Consider the following 17,810-nt stretch of genomic DNA (forward strand, 5'->3'; position numbering starts at 1 on the left):
TCGTGTTAATATATCACTTCGCGCTTGCATTTCTTTTACGAGAGTTATACTTTGCGAAATTATATTGGGCAAATGCTTTGCGTTGTGTGAGTGCCTGGCACCGCGTTTGTGTGCTAGGTCCAAGCCCTGACGATGAACTCTATGTTGTGTGTTGAACGGCGGCATTTCTATCTTGAACCAGATTACCACTCTATGGGGTCATTTCAGGCATAAAAGCAAACTCCACAGAATGTGTAACTGTTCACACTCCTCCAAACTGGTCGAAAACGCGACTGTTTTCTATTCAGATGGAAGACCCGCTATTACCCGGATCCAACCAATCAGAGTACATGCGTTTTGTATTTTCATGATCTGGGACGAGGCGATGAGAATTCGATTATAGTATTCAACATAGGCCAACCTGATTTGCACCATAACCAAGGCAATGATGTCAAACAAAGCTCCACAAAGTCTTCAAAAGGTTCCAAAAAATAACTAAAACGGATATATAAATGTGGCGCGTGATATACGTATGGTATGTGACATCTCTCCAAATCGACCCCAGTAAGTGGTGCCGCCGCTCCTGATGCGGGAAATCGTGAACCGAAGACGACGCACAAGAGCAAGGCATGTAATAAACACACAATAAACTAACAGAGAAAAAACAAGCTACGAAACGATTTCCTCCCTGTGTCGTTACATTTCTTCAGTGCCCGATTGTTTTAGGGTGTGTATTTTTTTGTTTGATTCGAACTTTCTGTCTCAGACGCTTATTGCTGGTTGTTCTTGGCCATGGTGTTCAGGGCGCTGCCGTTCTTGAACCAGTCGATCTGGCTAGCGTTGAAGGTGTGCGCCAGGGGGATGTCAAAAGCGGCACCGTCCTTGGGGTGGACGCGCAGGGTCAGGGGCTTGCCGACAGCCAACTCAGTGCTCAGGACATCGACCTAGAATGCCGGGTTAGTACAATGCTCGTGGACAAGGTCATGAGACAACTGTGCTCGAAGTGCAGAACTTACGCGGTCGCTGGGGTTGATCTTATCGTAGTCGGCGGGGTCCACGAAGGTCAGGGGTAGCATGCCCTGCTTCTTCAGGTTGGTCTCGTGGATACGGGCGAACGAACGGGTGATGATGGCCAGACCACCCAGATGGCGGGGCTCAAGAGCGGCGTGCTCGCGAGACGAGCCCTCACCGTAGTTCCAGTCACCAATGACAACCCACTGGATGCCCTTAGCCTTGTAGTCACGGGCAACGTCGGGAACGCCGCCAAACTCGCCGGTGAGCTGGTTGCGGACCTTGTTGGCCTCGCCGTTCTCGGCGTTGGTGGCACCGATCAGCATGTTGTTGGAGATGTTGTCGAGGTGGCCACGGTACTTCAGCCACGGGCCGGCCATGGAGATGTGGTCGGTGGTCGTCTTGCCCTTGCACTTGATCAGGATGGGCAGGTCGGTGGCGTCCTTGCCGTTCCAAGCATCGAAGGGCGACAGAACCTGGAGACGATCAGAGGTAGGCGAAACCTGGACCTGAACCTGTGCGCGCTCGGCAGGGGGGGCCTGGTACGTGTCCTCACCAGGATCGTAGCCGAGAAGGGGAAGACCGTCGGTCTGCTCAGGGGGAGTCAGCATGAACTCGTTGCCGTCCTTGTCCTTGAGCTTGTCGGTCAAGGGGTTGAAGTGCAGGGAGCCGGCAATGGTCATGGCGACGACCAGATCGGGCGAGGTGACGAAGGCGTGGGTGGCGGGGTTGCCATCGTTGCGGCCGGTAAAGTTGCGGTTGTACGACGAGACAATGCTGTTGGGAGTGCCCTTGGCGACATCGGTACGGTCCCACTGGCCAATGCAGGGGCCGCAAGCGTTGGCCAGGACCATACCGCCGAACTCTTCGAAGGTCTCGAGCTGGCCATCGCGGGCGATGGTGGCGCGAATCTGCTCGGAACCAGGGGTGACAGTGAAGATGGACTTGGCCTTAATGCCGTGGGCCATGGCGTCACGGGCAATGTGTGCGGCACGGGTCATGTCCTCGTACGAAGAGTTGGTGCAAGAGCCAATGAGGCCAACTTTGACCTCCTCAGGCCAGTTGTTGGCCTTGACAGCCTCGCTGAACTTGGAGATTGGGGTCGCCAGGTCGGGGGTGAAGGGGCCGTTGATGTGGGGCTCCAGGGTGTTCAGGTCGATCTCGATCACCTGGTCGTACTCGGCGCCCTCGTCGGCGCGCAGGCCGTTGCCGTAGACGCGAGCAAATTCACCAATGCTCTGGCGCTTGGTGGCGGAGAGGTAGTCGTACATGCGGTCGTTGAAGGGGAACAGCGAGGTGGTAGCACCGATCTCGGCACCCATGTTGCAGATGGTCGCCATGCCGGTGCAGCTGAAAGTTTCGGTACCAGGGCCTGGAAGAGCAAGTTAGAAAAACTCAAGGGTGATGTGTTTAAAGGACTTTCTAGTCTTTCCTCAGCTATGAGGCAGACTTTCTTGCGACTTTCTTATCGCAGCTCAGGACTCCCAGAGTCTTTCCCAAGCATACTTCGCCATGAAAAAATATAAATAAAAAAGTGTAACTCGCCTTTGTACTCTACAACCGCTCCTGTGCCACCTTTAACTGTGAGGATGCCAGCAACCTTGAGGATAATGTCTGGATTCGCAAGAGTTAGCAAGGCTGTTCTGAATGCTCCGGATTGTGTCCAGCCGTCTTGGTGATGTTTTGTGTGGGGAAAAATAAAAGTGGAGAATTTTAAAGTGGGGGCACATTGCACCTACCCTTGGGCGAAGTCCAGCCAGACATCTTGCCAGTCAGGTTAACGCCGATAACCTTGGGGGCCTTCAGCTCCCAGGGCAGGCCAGCCATGACGTCGACGGCATCGGCACCACCGACACCGATGGCGCACATGCCGAGACCGCCGGCGTTAGGGGTGTGCGAGTCGGTGCCGATAAGCAGACCACCGGGGAAGGCGTAGTTCTCGAGGATGATCTGGTGGATAATGCCAGAGCCGGGCTTCCAGAAACCGATGTTGTACTTGGCGCAAGCAGAGGCAAGGAAGTCGTAGACCTCCTTGTTGATGCCGACGGCACGGGCCAGATCCGTGGGGCCGCCAACCTGGGCCTCAATCAGATGGTCGCAGTGGACGGTCGCAGGGTTGGCCACAGAGGGCATGCCGGCCGACATGAATTGCAGAATGGCCATCTGGGCAGTGGCGTCCTGGCAAGCAACGCGGTCGGGGCGCAGCTTCAGGTACGAGACACCGCGCTCGATTTCCTGACCGTGCGGGTCGTCCAAGTGAGAGTACAGGATCTTCTCGGCGAAGTTTAGAGGACGGTTGAGGCGGGCGCGGACAATGTCCAGATTCTCGGCCATCTTCTTGTAGTTGATGAAGTTGTTTGACTCCCAGATGTTCTGGGGGACCTGTATGTTGAGACCAAGAGCTTCGGTTAGCCAATGTGCACTGTCCACGAAGACCACCAGCGTACCAGTATAGCGGTCGCAGTCGCCTTACCTTCTGGTCGAGCGAGCTGTCGGAGACCGTGGCCATGGTGCGACGCATGGCGAAGCCGGCGACAGCCGCGTGGCTCCGGGCGGCCTTGCCCAGGAGCTGGCGAGAGGCCAACATTCTGGACGTAGGTGTAAGTGTGTCGTCAAACTCTCACAAGTGCTCACTCACGACTCTATCCGTGGGCAACGAAGCTCAAGATAGAGGAGAGAGATAAGGTGTGTCAAGGATACAGCACGAGTTGGGTAGAGGGGAGAGTGAAGAAAGGCAGAATGCGCTCAGGAGAGGAAAGAAAAAGAAGAAAAAGAAGAAAAGGGAAGACGAGAAAGAAAGATTGGTGTAAGAGCCGAAAAATAAGAGAAAAGGAGGTAAAAGGAAGCGAAAGTGCGGGAGTTGGCGGGGACTTGTGGGACAAAGGACAGGGCGATCAGAGAGACAAAAACGAGTTGTTTTAGCAGGTGTTGCGCTAAACCACGCAGATAACACAGCAGAGGTCGGCCGCTCGGCTTTTCCTGGCTAGCGGGCAAAAAGTACAAAAAAAATCATGAGCAATGTATGGGGGAAGAAGAGCCACCCCTCTCCCGAGGGCGCTGGCGTTCTCCTCGGCTATGACGACAAACAGGCCAGGCGGGCCACCGGACGAATCAGGGCAACTGGATTAATGTTGCAGAGCAGGGGGCTGGCACTGGAGGGCCACATGCACTGAGTGGGAATATCACAAGCTTGGCCTGGTCGCCATTACGGTCGCACCTGCCAATATGTCGCTCGTACATACGTCGTGGATTGTGGTTTGTGTTATTATCGCTGCGGCGCTGTGTGTTGCTCTTGCTCTGTGCGATTCACAAAGCAGCAATCGGCCGAGGAAGCTGCAGGGGCAATTGGAGTCAAATGAAGAGGGCAGTCGGAGGCAGTTGGAGGCAGTTGCAATGGGCGTAAAATTGAGAACAACACAAAGCTACCACGAAGGCAGACGAGTACATGTTGCAGTGCCGGGTCCTGACTTTTTTTTCAAAAAAAAAAAAAAAAAAACTTCCGAAGCCAATGCACTTCATTTTCCTGCAGTCTGATGATACGGACACATGAGTATCCAGGGGAGGTTCTCGGTCCGCGACGTAACCATGGGGAATGGAGCGGTTACCGTGTTTACGAAGTATTTACGATCAGCTGGAGCGAGATCAACACAGTGGAGAACAGCGGCTCGACAAAGGCCAGACCGCATACTCTAGAAGCAGTATTGTAAACAGCGCGTCTGTAGCCATACTCAGGCCTGGCCAAAGTCACAACATACAAAAGTTTCCAAAATACAGAGTAAACGTGACACCGGCCAAAACATCGCGACGGGAAACACCACTTCCAATTCTGACACCCCGCAAAACGTTCTGCTGAAAATGCACAGTACTGAACCAGCATCAAATCGTTTGAGTGCATGATATTCCTCAGCCACCGACACTGTTGTTATCGGTTAGAGAATTGACTCCTGCAGCTTTCAACCGAGCAAAATGCCTCAATAGGGGAAAGAACGGCCAGTTATCCCGGCAATCCTCTCCCGAAACGCAATGTTAAGGTGAGGAAATTTCGCAGACTTCCAACATCATCAATAGGAACGTACGCGATCCAGCCATAGGTGGCGCAGATGAGCAGAGGCGTAGCAGTAGTTACAGGGGTTCACATTTTGAATTTACGCAGTGGTCCCTCTTACCAACGCCCCTCTCTCCCCACAGAATGTGGCGTTCACCAGTCAACGTCACGATAAGTCTCGTTTTACGGAGTACATCTATTTTGTTTGGTCTGGAGACCAGGTTTGGGTGGAGAATTTTTTTGGTGCCCATTTTGGTGTGTTTCTTTACCCAGTTTTACGCTTTTAGTGGATTTTTAGCATGGTACGCGCTGTAAACCGCCTGGGCAGTCTCGGCAGCTGTACGGGTTTCCGAGTAAATACGACGTGGTGCCGCGATGAATCCGATCGTCCGAACACGGCCCAGTGGTCGAAAAATGTTTATTTTGTGGTTGCATCGAATGAAGCGTTGTATATCGCGGCCTGGCCGATGATGGACAACGGGGCTCCCAATATAGAAATTTCATTTTCCGTAGGTCCCTGATCTGTCTTTCGTGCTTACCTTATGAGTCTCCTGCAGACCGAGCAGGTGCGACCGGGAGCTCACCGTCCAAGTTCTTTGTATTGCACAAAACTTGGAGAACTTAGTGGCACGTGAGTGGGAATTCATAATTTCCAGCGGCGACGTAAAGCTGTTTCGCGCCACGTTTACTGGTCACTGTACTTTGTAGTGGGGTTCGTCTTCACCCTGAAGTTGCTCTTACTGAGCAGGGCAAAGTTTTCGCGAACAACGTAACTGTGGGCCTGATAAGATCTTAAGATTGGCGATAACATCCGATAAGAAAAAAAATCCAAGACGCCCCTCAGCCTTCTATCAACATTCAAGACCACAACCCGTTTACGTACACTGTGCCTGCAGATTATCTACGTCTCCTTTTCCTTATCGTACAACATGGGAACTACCAACAAGAAAACCCTTACAAAGACGCGGAGGAAGACAAGGTAGGAAATGCAACAAGCCTCTGCCCCTCCCTCTCCTCTTGTTGTTCTAACATTGTGGCCTAGGGACGTCGACGAAATTACCAACGATCTCCTGTCTCCCGCTCATCTGGACCGCTACAAGGCCACCAAGGCTTCGGAAGACCTCCCTGGCCTCGGCCGCCACTATTGCATTGCCTGCGCGAAGTGGTTTGAGTCCGACTTTGCGCTTTCGAAACACCAGCTGGCTAAGCCGCACAAGCGCCGGCTGAAGCAGCTGGCGGAGGGAGCCTACACGCAACGCGAGGCCGAGGCCGCCATCGGCCTTCACACCGACAACGGCCCGCAGACAAAAATCTACTCAAAACCGCTATCCGTGAGCACAACCGGCACAACGGCAGGCGAAACCGAAGTTGCGGCTCCGAATGCGCTGCAGACCACGACTGGCGATGCGATCATGTCGTCATGAATTGGGTAAACAACTCGGCCTGGGCGGGAAGCATAGAAAACAAAATGAGGCAGTCTTTATCGGGGCTGCGCAGCCCTGGAATGGCAGCAGTGACTGCTAGTCATATCCGTGCACTGCCAAGGGACAAACGTGACGCCATCTCATTCCTGGACGCTGTAATTCAAATTACGACTGTGCAGCGATGTAGGAGAGCACCGTTGCTATTGTCTCTTCAGTGACAGTTTGAGCAGCAGAAGGTATGGCAGATGTGCGATTTTGAGTGCTATTACAAGGGTCTAGAAAGCACCTACCACGACCGGCTATCGGTGGCCGTAGACATTTACGACGTTACGAATATAAAATTCCGATAATCATTTCTACCATATGAAAAGCCCATGCGCCGCGTTGCCAAAGTGCAAGTCAACAATAACAAACAAAATTAATGAAATAAGGAAAATAAAATTGCATCGTCTTTCCACCTTACATAATGTTTACTTTATGCAACTGTGCCATGCGATCGATTGACAATTTGTAGCTTCAAATTCAATTGGAAATCGCATCCTTCCAGGCGAGACAATACCAAGTTGTTGCCGATGTTGTTATCGAAACGAGAACTCAATGCAGGTCTACCGCCTCAAGTCCACACTCGTCCTTGCACCGTCGATGCTAGGGCGCAGTGAGCTGCCTGTGACATGAACCGCGGTTAGAGAGGCCAAAAAAAAAGACGAAGACGAACAACAAGAAAAAAAAGAAAAAAAAAAAAAACAACTCTACAAGGGTGGTAGTAACATACTGCTGCTACGTCGCCGCCGAGCCCGGATGTCGGCCGGGTCACTAGGACGGAGACCGGTCGTCTTTGCAAAAAGGTTGAGAATATCCGTGAGAGAGACAACGCCAGTCAACCGACCTGACAAATGCGCACCCGGAAGAGAAGACGCTGGCACAGAGGCGAATGCGGGGGCATTTCCTCCATTTCCGCCTGGCAGAGGGATGGGCGACTGCGGCGCAACAGTTACAGTCGTTGCAGCCGTCGTGAGTACAGTCGATTCGCGGCGCGAATGGCCCTCGCCCGTACCATTTGCCGTAGTAGGGCCGCCGGGAATGCCTGTGCCGCTTGCAGTTCTTGAGTGGCCAGAGCCTGAAGGGGTAGCAATGCTAGCGCTGGATACGGTGGACGATGCTGTCTGCACAGGCGACAGAAGTGGTGTATGGGGTGCCGAAGGCGACGGGGATGGCGACTCGACAACCCACATCCGGTGCGCCCGGGTGGCCACCAATTTTGCCACGGTATGAGCAAGGGTTGAGTGTGGGTTGACATGGAAGACGGGGAAGGAGTCACGGCCCTCTTCAACACCGCGTTCCGAGAGTATGACGGAAATGAAATGCATGCAGGAGGACTGCAGAAGGGGGAAGCTCGTCACAGACGTGAGGTGCTGAACATCTCGCGTTGAAATATTGCCCACAACATTGAGTCCGTTGTCAACCACCGCAACAGACGTCAAGCCCTCGCTATTCATCAACGTAAGAGCGTCCGAGAGGGGCCGATCGGCACTGCAGGGGAGGGGGGGGAATACGAGTTAGATGGGATTGGTAGAGCAAAGCACGGCCAGAGCAGCAAGACTTACTTGATGGCGATAATTTCCTGCGAACCGATACGTAGGTCCCGTAGGGTGGCCGCATATAGCCGATCAATCTGCGGGAAGTTGACGGCCTCGTTCCAGAAGAACTGGATCAGCTGTAGCTGGCTCAAGACACCAACCACTTCCGTTGCGTTGGCGTTGGTGACAATGACACGACGGGCGCCGCTGCCAAAGACTTCGATTGCGGCGAGAAGATCGTCATTGTAGGACAGGGTTGCCAATGGTTCTTTGTGGCAAATAGGAAGAACATCACGGATGGGAATGGCAACACGGTCTTGTGCTCGCTGCGCGATGCTCTGGTAGACGATAACTTGCTCCGGGTCGGGGTTGGCCATTCCGATAACAACCAGGAGGTATGCATTGAGGTCGTTGTAATCAAATGTCGAAACGGCCATTTTGTCGGACAGTCCATTGCGAACGAGCACGGCACCCGCGGTGCTGCTGTTCCTGAGAAGAGTCTGTATCGTTAAGGAAAAGTCCATCCCAATGCCAATAGTCCAGGTCTGCCGCGTTGGGCCAAGCTTACCTTTGTGCAGTCTTCTACGCTCGTATCAAGGGTCGCCCATCGGATATCTTCCTCTGATACCAGCTCGCCGAGGGAGATGTCGTGCCAGTCACGTCCGGCAAAGCGTGGGTTTGGCTGCCTTTGGGGGGGCGGGTGGTTGAGCAGGCCGTGGACCTGTGTTGCGAAAGAGGGTTGCCGAAGAGAACGAGGAGACGGCGGCGGGTTGCGCAGATTCTCGGCGAAGCTCTGCCGGTGAGACGATGAGGAGTGAGAGTGAGAGTGGGAGTGCCGCAGGCTTGAGCGGGATGGAGACCGTTCCGGAACGGCACCAGCAGTCGACCCAGAGGAAGTCTGGGTGGCGCCGCCCACGTTCAAGCTTGAGGTAGAGCTGCTACCGCTGCCAGTGGCGGCACCACCCGCCCCGCGCTCGGCGGTCGGAGGGGTAGACGATTCCATTTCCAAAGCTGTTTGGTTCTTGGATACGTCCAGTGCTGAACGTAGCTTGCGTGTGACAACGAGTGGTGGGTTACGGATCAGTAGGATCGCTGCCTGGGCCTCCTAGTGACCGAGCGATGGATATGGGATGCTTGCTTTTTATTTCGTCCGGGTTGATATGTCCACCAGAAAACGCAAAAAAAGAAAGAAAAAAAGAAAAGTAAAAGAAAAAGGGTAGAAATATCTCGTGAAGTAAAGAACTCAGTAGCGACAAAGAGGAGCTGGAAGAGGTCGGCAGTGACGCGATGCTAGCGGAGAGCTAGCAGCTATGCAGTAGTGAGGGGAATAAGGCTTGCTCGAAGAACGGTTCGGGCGACGCAAAACGATGAGGAAATGGTACCACCGTTGACAATGCACATTGAGAGTGGAGGGGACGAGAATTCTTCAATTGGCTGTCAAAAGTGCAGAAGTAATCGATGCAATTTGTTTCAACAAAGAAGAAACAACAGAGGCAAGAAAGAGCAAGAGCCACCAACATAGTTCGCAATGTACGACGTATCAGCCCACCGCACAGTTTGGATTGCCTCTTGGGCGCGGGGTAGAACAGTGACGCTCATTGGCTAGCAAAAGCCACCATATCGACCAACGACGTCAGGTGCCTAGTCCATGGAAAGAACCGATTTGGCAACGGCATCCAAAGGCAATAGATGAACGTGCGTGACGGACACCACAGCGACAATGGTCTCTCGCATGTCTTGGAGCAATACACTGTGGAGACGGCCACAAACGGCGTGGACATAGCATTGAAGAGTCAAAGACTATCAATATGCTATGAGAGTACGACGGCCAACCAACATTCACTATCGTCCGTCTACTTTGCCGAAGAGAAACGTGTCAATGTACATTGTCAGATTACTGCCAGCCCAACGATCAAACGGTGCAATTCACTGCTCTTGGTGATGTAGTATTCCTCCTTACCTTGCTGTACCGTCTGGGCCTGTCAATCACTGCCTGGCCAGACCCAGGTGACTTCCATTTGACATCCCTAAAACAACTGGCAATGTGCTGCTGAAAACCGAGCGACGACGGCAGTGACGAACAAAGGAGGGGAACCAGACTGGGCCCCCCATAAATGCCCTGTCACAAATCTTACTCCATATCGCACTGGCTTTCGAGGTTTCTGGCAGGGGCTTGTGCATGCACTCTGAAAGGACGAAAGGCAGCCACGTCTTCCGCGCGCGGTCGTCCAAACAAAATACCTTCGAAATGGGCCGCACCCCCGCAGAAAATGTCATTGCTGTTTTATTATCTTATCGCCCAACGCGATCGTTAAACTCAAAACCCGGCAGCAGAAGGGCTGCTATAATATTATTAGGATGGTCTTTCGGTCATCATAGACGAAGTGCCCGTGTCTGTGTTTGTGATGCCCTTGTTAGGAAGGCCTGTTTGGACCCATATCTGCCCAGACATTCGCGTTCTTGTTTGGTGAAATATGGTAAGTAATTAATACGAATCGCGCTTCTTGCCTGTTGTTTTCGCGTTGCTTTTGGCTCTGTCGCCTATCAATTTTAGCATGACTGGATTTTTATTTTGATTGTCCCGCCGCCACCTCCCGAATAGCGCCTTCCTGCCCTGTCGAGCCTGTCGAGTCGCTCTCTCCTGCCCCGCTCTTCGCGCTACAATTTTTGTGTCCGTGTTTCCCCCTCCAGTATTTTTTTTTTTTGCTGCTCGACTTCCAACCCTCACGTACAGCAATATCGCAACCACACACTTCGTCATATTTGCTTCGTCCGAGCCGCGATCCCACCCAGCCGGCCAAGTACAGTCTCCGACGCGATTCACGGCCCCAAATTTTGGGTATCCGATAGATAAGAGGGCGAACAGCCGTGTTTGACCCCTCGTACTCCTCCCTCCTTTACTTAAGGCGGATCGAAGGCCAGCATCACATCGCCAACGGGCACCGCTGCCTGTCTCTGCGTTTGCGCCCTACGCTCCCCCTCGATCCACGACCCTCCCCTGTCGCGTCTCACGATGTCTCTTCTTCCGCCGGACCTGGTTCTTGAGCTCTCGCAGCTCCTGCAGGCGCTGCAGTCGGCCGACAACACTGTTCGGTCACAGGCCGAAGACCACCTCCAGAACAATTGGACTGTCCCGCGCCCAGACGTGCTGCTGATGGGCCTTGCTGAGCAGGTTGGCAGTCAGGCATCGAATAGTGTATGTCCGCTCGTTTGGGAATTGGGCATGGCCCGGCACCGATCTCTGCCCGCCATGCAGGGGGTTGGCTTTGGCCCGTCGTTGCTGATCCTGGCCAGCCTCGGAACTTAGACGCGTTCCAATTGCCGGTGGATGTGGCCGCCGATGTTTGCCCTTTCACAGATTGCTAATTGCGTCCCTGTAATAGTTCCGCTCTTTCGCCGCCGTCATTTTCCGGAGAATCGCGTCCAAGTCGCGCAAGAACGAGCAGGGCGATACCGTCGAGATCTTTATTGGCCTGCCGACTGCACAGTCGGACGTCATTCGCCAGAAGCTGCTTGAGGTTTTGGCTGCCGAGACCGACCGCAGCGTCCGAAACAAGATCAGTGATGCCATTGCCGAGGTCGCGAGACAGTACACAGAAAATGGTTCGTCTACCCGTGCATTTGTAGTAACCGTCTCTGAACGCGTTGCAATTGTGCTAATTATCCAAAATCACAGACCAGCCATGGACTGAGCTTCTGCAGATCCTCTTCCAGATGAGCATGGCTCCCGACTCTGGAAAGCGCGAAACCGCCTACCGCGTCTTCACGTCAACGCCGGGCGTTATCGAGAAGACCCACGAGGATGCCGTCGCCGAAGCCTTCTCCCGTGGATTCAAGGACGAATCTGTCTCGGTACGCGGTAGTCTATATACGAAGACTTTATTTTAGCTGGAAACTACAGGCAGAAGAAAGTGGCTAACGATCGACATAGGTCCGTATTGCAGCTATGGAGGCGTTTGCGTCTTTCTTCCGTGGCTTGAAGAAGAAGAGCCAGCCCAAGTTCTTCGGCCTCCTTCCGGAGATGCTTAACATCCTTCCTCCGATCAAGGAGTCGCATGACTCCGACGACCTCGGCAACGCCCTCATCGCCCTGATCGATCTCGCGGGCATCTCTCCCAAGATGTTCCGCCCTGTTTTCAACGTCCTGGTCAAGTTCAGCGTCTCTGTTATCCAGGACAAGGAGTTCACCGATGGCTGTCGCCAGAACGCGCTCGAGCTGATGGCCACATTCGCCGATTATTCGCCGTCGATGTGCAAGAAGGACGAAACTTACACGAGTGATATGATTACGCAGTGCCTGAGCCTCATGACCGACCTGGGCGAGGACGACGATGATGCCGCCGAGTGGCTCGCCGCCGACGATCTCGACCAGGACGAGAACGACTCCAACCACGTGGCTGGTGAGCAGTGCATGGACCGTCTCGCGAACAAGCTTGGCGGTGCTGTGATTCTGGCGCCAACGTTCAGCTGGCTGCCGCGCATGATCGGCTCCACGGCGTGGCGTGATCGCCATGCTGCGCTCATGGCCATTTCCGCCATCTCCGAGGGCTGCCGCGATCTGATGCTCGGCGAGCTGCAGCAAGTTCTCAACCTGGTCGTGCCTGCCCTCAAGGACCCCCACCCGCGAGTTCGCTGGGCCGGCTGCAACGCCCTGGGCCAGATGAGCACCGACTTTGCACCCACCATGCAGCGGGAGTACTACGACGCCGTCCTCAAGACGATTATTCCCGTGCTTGACTCACCCGAGGCTCGCGTGAAGTCGCATGCCGCCGCTGCCCTGGTCAACTTCTGCGAAGAGGCTGAGAAGAGCGTTCTGGAGCCATATCTGGACGACCTCCTGAGTCATTTGTTCAACCTGCTGCAGAGCGACAAGCGCTACGTCCAAGAACAAGCCCTCTCTACCATTGCGACAATTGCCGACGCTGCCGAGCAGGCCTTTGGCAAGTACTATGACACCCTCATGCCGCTTCTGGTCAATGTTCTGCGCCGGGAAACCGAGAAGGAATACCGGTTGCTGCGCGCCAAGGCCATGGAGTGCTCTACTCTGATCGCTCTTGCCGTCGGCAAGGAGCGCCTCGGCAACGACGCCCTGGAGCTGGTGCAGCTTCTCGCCAACATCCAGAACGGCTTGACGGATGCCGACGATCCGCAGGGCCAGTACCTGATGCACTCGTGGGGCCGCATGTGCCGGGTCATGGGCTCCGATTTCATGCCGTTCCTACCGACCGTTATGCCGCCGCTGCTGGTGCTTGCCAGTGCCAAGGCCGATATCCAGCTGCTTGATGACGAGGAGCAGGCTGACCAGCTGCAGCAGGAGGACGGCTGGGAGTTGCTGCCGCTCAAGGGCAAGATGATTGGTATCAAGACCAGCAGCATGGACGACAAGCACATGGCCATCGAGCTTCTTGTTGTGTACGCGCAGGTCCTGGAGGCCGCCTTTGCGCCCTACGTCGCGGAGATTATGAAGGAGATTGCCCTCCCGGGCCTGGCCTTCTTCTTCCACGACCCTGTGCGGTTTGTGTCTGCTCGCCTCGTGCCGCAGCTGCTGAACTCATACAAGAAGGCGTTCGGCTCCCAATCAAACGAGATGACGGCCTTGTGGAACAGCACGGTGGACAAGCTTCTCGAGGTTCTCACGGCCGAGCCCGCTATTGACACCCTGGCCGAGATGTACCAGTGCTTCTATGAGTCGGTCGAGGTGCTTGGCCGGGCGTGTCTGACGGCAGACCACATGAACAAGTTTATTGACTCTGTTCAGTCGACCCTGGAAGACTACCGTGATCGGGTTGTGCAGCGTGAAGAGGACAAGCGGAACGCGACGGCCGAGGACGCCGAGGACGAGGACGAGGATCTCCTACTCGCCCTCGAGGACGACCAGACGCTGCTCTCGGACATGAGCAAGGCATTCCACGTTGTGTTCAAGTACCACGGCTCCGACTTCCTGCGGCCATGGGAGCGGCTGATGTCGGCGTACGAGACGTTCCTGAAGTCGGAGGACCCGAGCCAGCGCCAGTGGGGCCTGTGCATTATGGACGACGTTATTGAGTACTGTGGCGCCAACAGCATCCACTATGCGAACTACATCACGCAGCCCCTCCTTGACGGCTGCAAGGACCCTGCGCCTGCGATCCGGCAGGCGGCTTCATACGGTATTGGCGTCGCAGCCCACCGTGGTGGCGAGGCTTGGGCGCCGTTCCTGGGCGGCTGTGTGCCGTTCCTGTTCCAGGCCACGGTGGTCCCCGACGCGCGGAACGAGGACAACGTCTACGCAACAGAAAATGCGTGTGCAGCTATTGCCAAGATCCTGCACTTCAACGCCAGCGCTGTCCAGAATGTCGATGCCGTTGTTACACAGTGGGTCGGCACGCTCCCTGTCGTGAACGACGAGGAGGCAGCTCCTTATGCCTATGCCTACTTGACGGAATTGATTACCAAGTACGTTTGTTGTTCGAGTGTTTGAATGTTTGAGTGTTTGAGTGTTTGAGTGTATGGGAGAAACCAAAAAAACCAAAACAGAACTAACCATTATCTTCCCAGGCGTCACCCGGCTGTCATGTCACAGACTGATAAGGTATTCACGTTCATTGCCCAGGGCCTTGGCGCAGATGTGCTTCGGGGCGAGACGGCCAAGCACGTGGTGGAGGCGACGAAGGTGATGCTGGCCGAGTCTGGCCTCAACGCGACACCGCTGTTGCAGCAGTTTCCCCAGGAGCTGCAGCAGACCATCAGCGCTTACTTCACGTAAATCATCACATGATCACATGATCCACGCGGCGGACAATGCTGGGATCGATGATACCGGCTGCTCAACGGCACATTCTCATATAACATGACGATACATAGATACACCTCCGCCTCTTGCACCCTCGTTTGTCAACTGTTTTTCTGTTCGCTTGATTTTCTTTTGTCTCTCTCTCTCTCTCACACACACTTTTTGGTTTCTGTCTCCGTTTTAGGTAGAGCTTTTCACATAGGGGTTGGTTGCTTGCGAGGTATAATTTTTTATCGTACTTTTCTGATTGCCTGAATGTTTTGGTGCGGATTGCTCTTTGTTTCTCTTTAGTCTTGCGTTTTGTTTACTTGATCTTGGATATGTTTTTTTTAATAAAAGGTGAAGTCGGACACTGGTTGAACATGAGGGACGAAACACGTTCACCAGCGACACTCATCGAGAGGGCATTGTACGTACTGGATACTCGCTACGACGATAAGAAGAGGCAATGCAAAGGGGAAGCATGCGTAAAGAAACAAACGAAGAATATTATCCCAAAAATGAAAAGAAGGTCACGTAAGGTGCGTGCCAGGCTCCCACGATACTTTCAATGCCCCATATAAATATTTGCCACGCGAACAAGCGGTGGTGCATCTTGCACTACGACGTAATGACGGAGGCAGCCAGTCGAGTGTGTCCCGCCACATTGGGTTCTCTACGTCGTGCTTCCGTCGCAGATGGGGAATTGTCAATATCGAATCGATCTGTCATATGTTGTGCAAAAATTAGAAAGTACTTTCCGAACACACATTATCCACCTCACAAACCCACATTGCAAAACCACGCGGCAGGATGGAGCGACCGTACAAAATCCCAGGCACGGCTATGTCGCAATTACCAATGGAACAAACAGCGCCCCTCCTTCCATCTCGGGTCTGGCCAAGCATTAGCCGCACGCTTCACCCTGACGGCCTTAATTTCCCTTTGCAGCATTTGCCGCACTGACATTTGCAGGCCCTGAAAGCATGGAAACTTTCAAAAAGCTTCGAGAAACAAGGTTTTCCACACAGCGAAACAAGGTTTAGCAGCAATTCAGGGCCTGCACCAGTCGTACAAGTCGCCCCCCGGAGGCCCTGGCCCTGGCCCTACGGCGGAGGAGTCCAGCGTCTGGCCCGGGAACAAATAACTGAGAATAAATGGATAAATAACAGTTGATAAGAGGTGACAACAGTAACAGTCTCGGGAAAGGTCGATTCGGAACGGTGCAAATGCTCCGATCATTGTGGCCCGATAGGGATCTGCCAAAATGTCACGTACTCACCGCACGAGTCCCATATCTTTGAGGCATCCCGTGGCATCTTTTGGGATTTAGTGCTGTCGCAAGAAGTTACCGGCCTGCCGGCGTCTGGAGGAGCTTTGTTTCTTTCTGGGAGCTGGCCAGCCTTCGGCCCAGAATTGTGATAGCTGACGAGACAAGGCTCGCCGGAACCAAAATAAAATGGAGACTCCTCCACCGACTGCTGCACCAAGTCTGTTAGGCTTGGCGTCTCAATTTTGATTAGCCAGGGAGCCAGGCTCCCTGGAGGGCCTCGAGGCCTTTTCAACTGCCTTTTACATGTTCGCTTGCCCTACCCGCCCTTCACCCTTCCATCCTGCCAAGCGCGAGAGTGAGAGTGGCAGGTAGTAGTCGATAGAATGCAGCGCTGCTGCCAATTTCCAGGGTCGCTCTTGCCTTGCGCAGCCCAGGTTCTGGAGGCGAAAACTGCAAGTACGACACGGCGTTATGGATAACTGGGGGGGAAGGACCAACTCAGGGTTTCCCGGATGGCACTACGACAAGCATGTGCTAGAGTTCCCCATGTGCAGTACTCGGCCACCACAACGATTGCGGCCTCCTGTTAAAATACAAAATAATAAAAAAATTAAAAAATAAAAATAAAAATAAAACAAGAGGTCCGTGGGAGTCTGCTGGCAGATGAGAGAAGACCCTTTGGAGCTCTGCCCTTCCTGTCTCTGCCAGTTACTGTGGGCCCTCACGAATTCACTGTATTTCCAAACTGGGAAATTATGGCTTTGCACCCGTTTCGTACTGAACGCTCTTTCCCACTATTGCAACCGCTGCGTTTTGAATTCCACTCGGCATGCGCAAGACGTGATCGCCGCGGATCGACCACTCACGCTCCTGGAGCTGACTCCTGTCCCCCTCCCTGCCCTGTCCCACCCCTTCTTTTTTCCGCCAACAGACCCGGAGCTAGCCTGCCGCTCAAGCCAGAACTCCTCTTTGAGCACCACCACCGCCAAACATTTCCGCACCGCCACATCTCTCAGTCGGCGACATCTGCAAAGCTCAAACCGCAACCTCAACTCGCCACAACGACAACGACGGTATCGACAACCATAGCGGTACGCCGCCTACGACAGCCACGCAACTGTGGTGCCGTCGCATATCAAGGCCCCCGAATAGCTGCAGTTGTCTCTCGTCGCTCCGCGTCGCGTTCGTCTCGGTGTCCGAGAAAACGTCTGTTGTCCCTGGCCCTTCATGTTCGCGAGTTTGCACAGGTACTGCGCCCTTTCCAGACGACCGAGCGCCGGACATTTTCGCAGGATCGCTTGCTGTGCATCACCGAGTCTTGGGCCTTTTCCCGGCCCGGCCCCGTGCGGTTTGGCCGCAATCTCGAAAACATAGGGAAGAAACAGACAGTCTGTGCATGGCATCCCTGAGTGTCGTCCCATGGGCGCTCTCCTACGACGAACGACGAATTGCAAACGACACATCGTGTATTGCTCTCGGCGAAGCTGCATGCCGTAAGTAGCTACAGGACCCCGAGCTATTCACTCCACCCGCACACTGCATGATCCCTCGCCCAAGTCTCGTTACACGGGTACAAAAGCTGCGCACCAGACTGCAGCATTGCGTCGGAAGCCGGCCATAGCACGATAACGAATGTGGCCCAGAATCTGTCCTGGCCGGATTCTGCTGTAGTCCGGATAGTATCTGGCCGCTCGTTTCCCTTTCTTCCTGCTTCTTTGACGTACAACTCTTCCCTTCTTTTCCACGGCTG

General features: G+C 54.1%; 5 protein-coding genes across 5 annotated transcripts; 2 read left to right on the forward strand and 3 right to left on the reverse strand.

Annotated features, from left to right (window-relative positions):
• Positions 1-749: 749 nt before the first annotated feature.
• On the reverse strand, positions 750-3,577 carry SPSK_00414 (aconitate hydratase 1; the record flags this gene model as incomplete). The annotated part of the gene is made up of 5 exons (XM_016727383.1): positions 750-923; positions 996-2,362; positions 2,566-2,604; positions 2,730-3,372; positions 3,464-3,577. 5 exons carry the CDS (start codon positions 3,575-3,577, stop codon positions 750-752), a joined length of 2,337 nt encoding a protein of 778 aa, XP_016582716.1.
• Positions 3,578-5,964: 2,387 nt separating this feature from the next.
• On the forward strand, positions 5,965-6,459 carry SPSK_00614 (bud site selection protein 20; the record flags this gene model as incomplete). The annotated part of the gene is made up of 2 exons (XM_016727578.1): positions 5,965-6,014; positions 6,078-6,459. The coding sequence occupies 2 exons, from the start codon at positions 5,965-5,967 to the stop codon at positions 6,457-6,459; spliced, it is 432 nt and encodes a 143-aa protein (XP_016582717.1).
• A 605-nt stretch (positions 6,460-7,064) lies between these two features.
• On the reverse strand, positions 7,065-9,039 carry SPSK_00470 (CBS domain protein; the record flags this gene model as incomplete). The annotated part of the gene is made up of 4 exons (XM_016727439.1): positions 7,065-7,123; positions 7,232-7,989; positions 8,064-8,536; positions 8,605-9,039. The coding sequence occupies 4 exons, from the start codon at positions 9,037-9,039 to the stop codon at positions 7,065-7,067; spliced, it is 1,725 nt and encodes a 574-aa protein (XP_016582718.1).
• Positions 9,040-11,049: 2,010 nt separating this feature from the next.
• Positions 11,050-14,781, forward strand: SPSK_00388 (uncharacterized protein; the record flags this gene model as incomplete). The annotated part of the gene is made up of 5 exons (XM_016727357.1): positions 11,050-11,232; positions 11,420-11,639; positions 11,713-11,888; positions 11,968-14,471; positions 14,574-14,781. 5 exons carry the CDS (start codon positions 11,050-11,052, stop codon positions 14,779-14,781), a joined length of 3,291 nt encoding a protein of 1,096 aa, XP_016582719.1.
• Positions 14,782-17,095: 2,314 nt separating this feature from the next.
• Positions 17,096-17,344, reverse strand: SPSK_00637 (uncharacterized protein; the record flags this gene model as incomplete). Its single annotated transcript, XM_016727597.1, has 1 exon — positions 17,096-17,344. One exon carries the CDS (start codon positions 17,342-17,344, stop codon positions 17,096-17,098), a length of 249 nt encoding a protein of 82 aa, XP_016582720.1.
• Between the last annotated feature and the right edge of the window lie 466 nt (positions 17,345-17,810).

Source organism: Sporothrix schenckii (assembly GCF_000961545.1).
Source record: "Sporothrix schenckii 1099-18 chromosome Unknown Cont49, whole genome shotgun sequence".
Taxonomy (NCBI): domain Eukaryota; kingdom Fungi; phylum Ascomycota; class Sordariomycetes; order Ophiostomatales; family Ophiostomataceae; genus Sporothrix; species Sporothrix schenckii.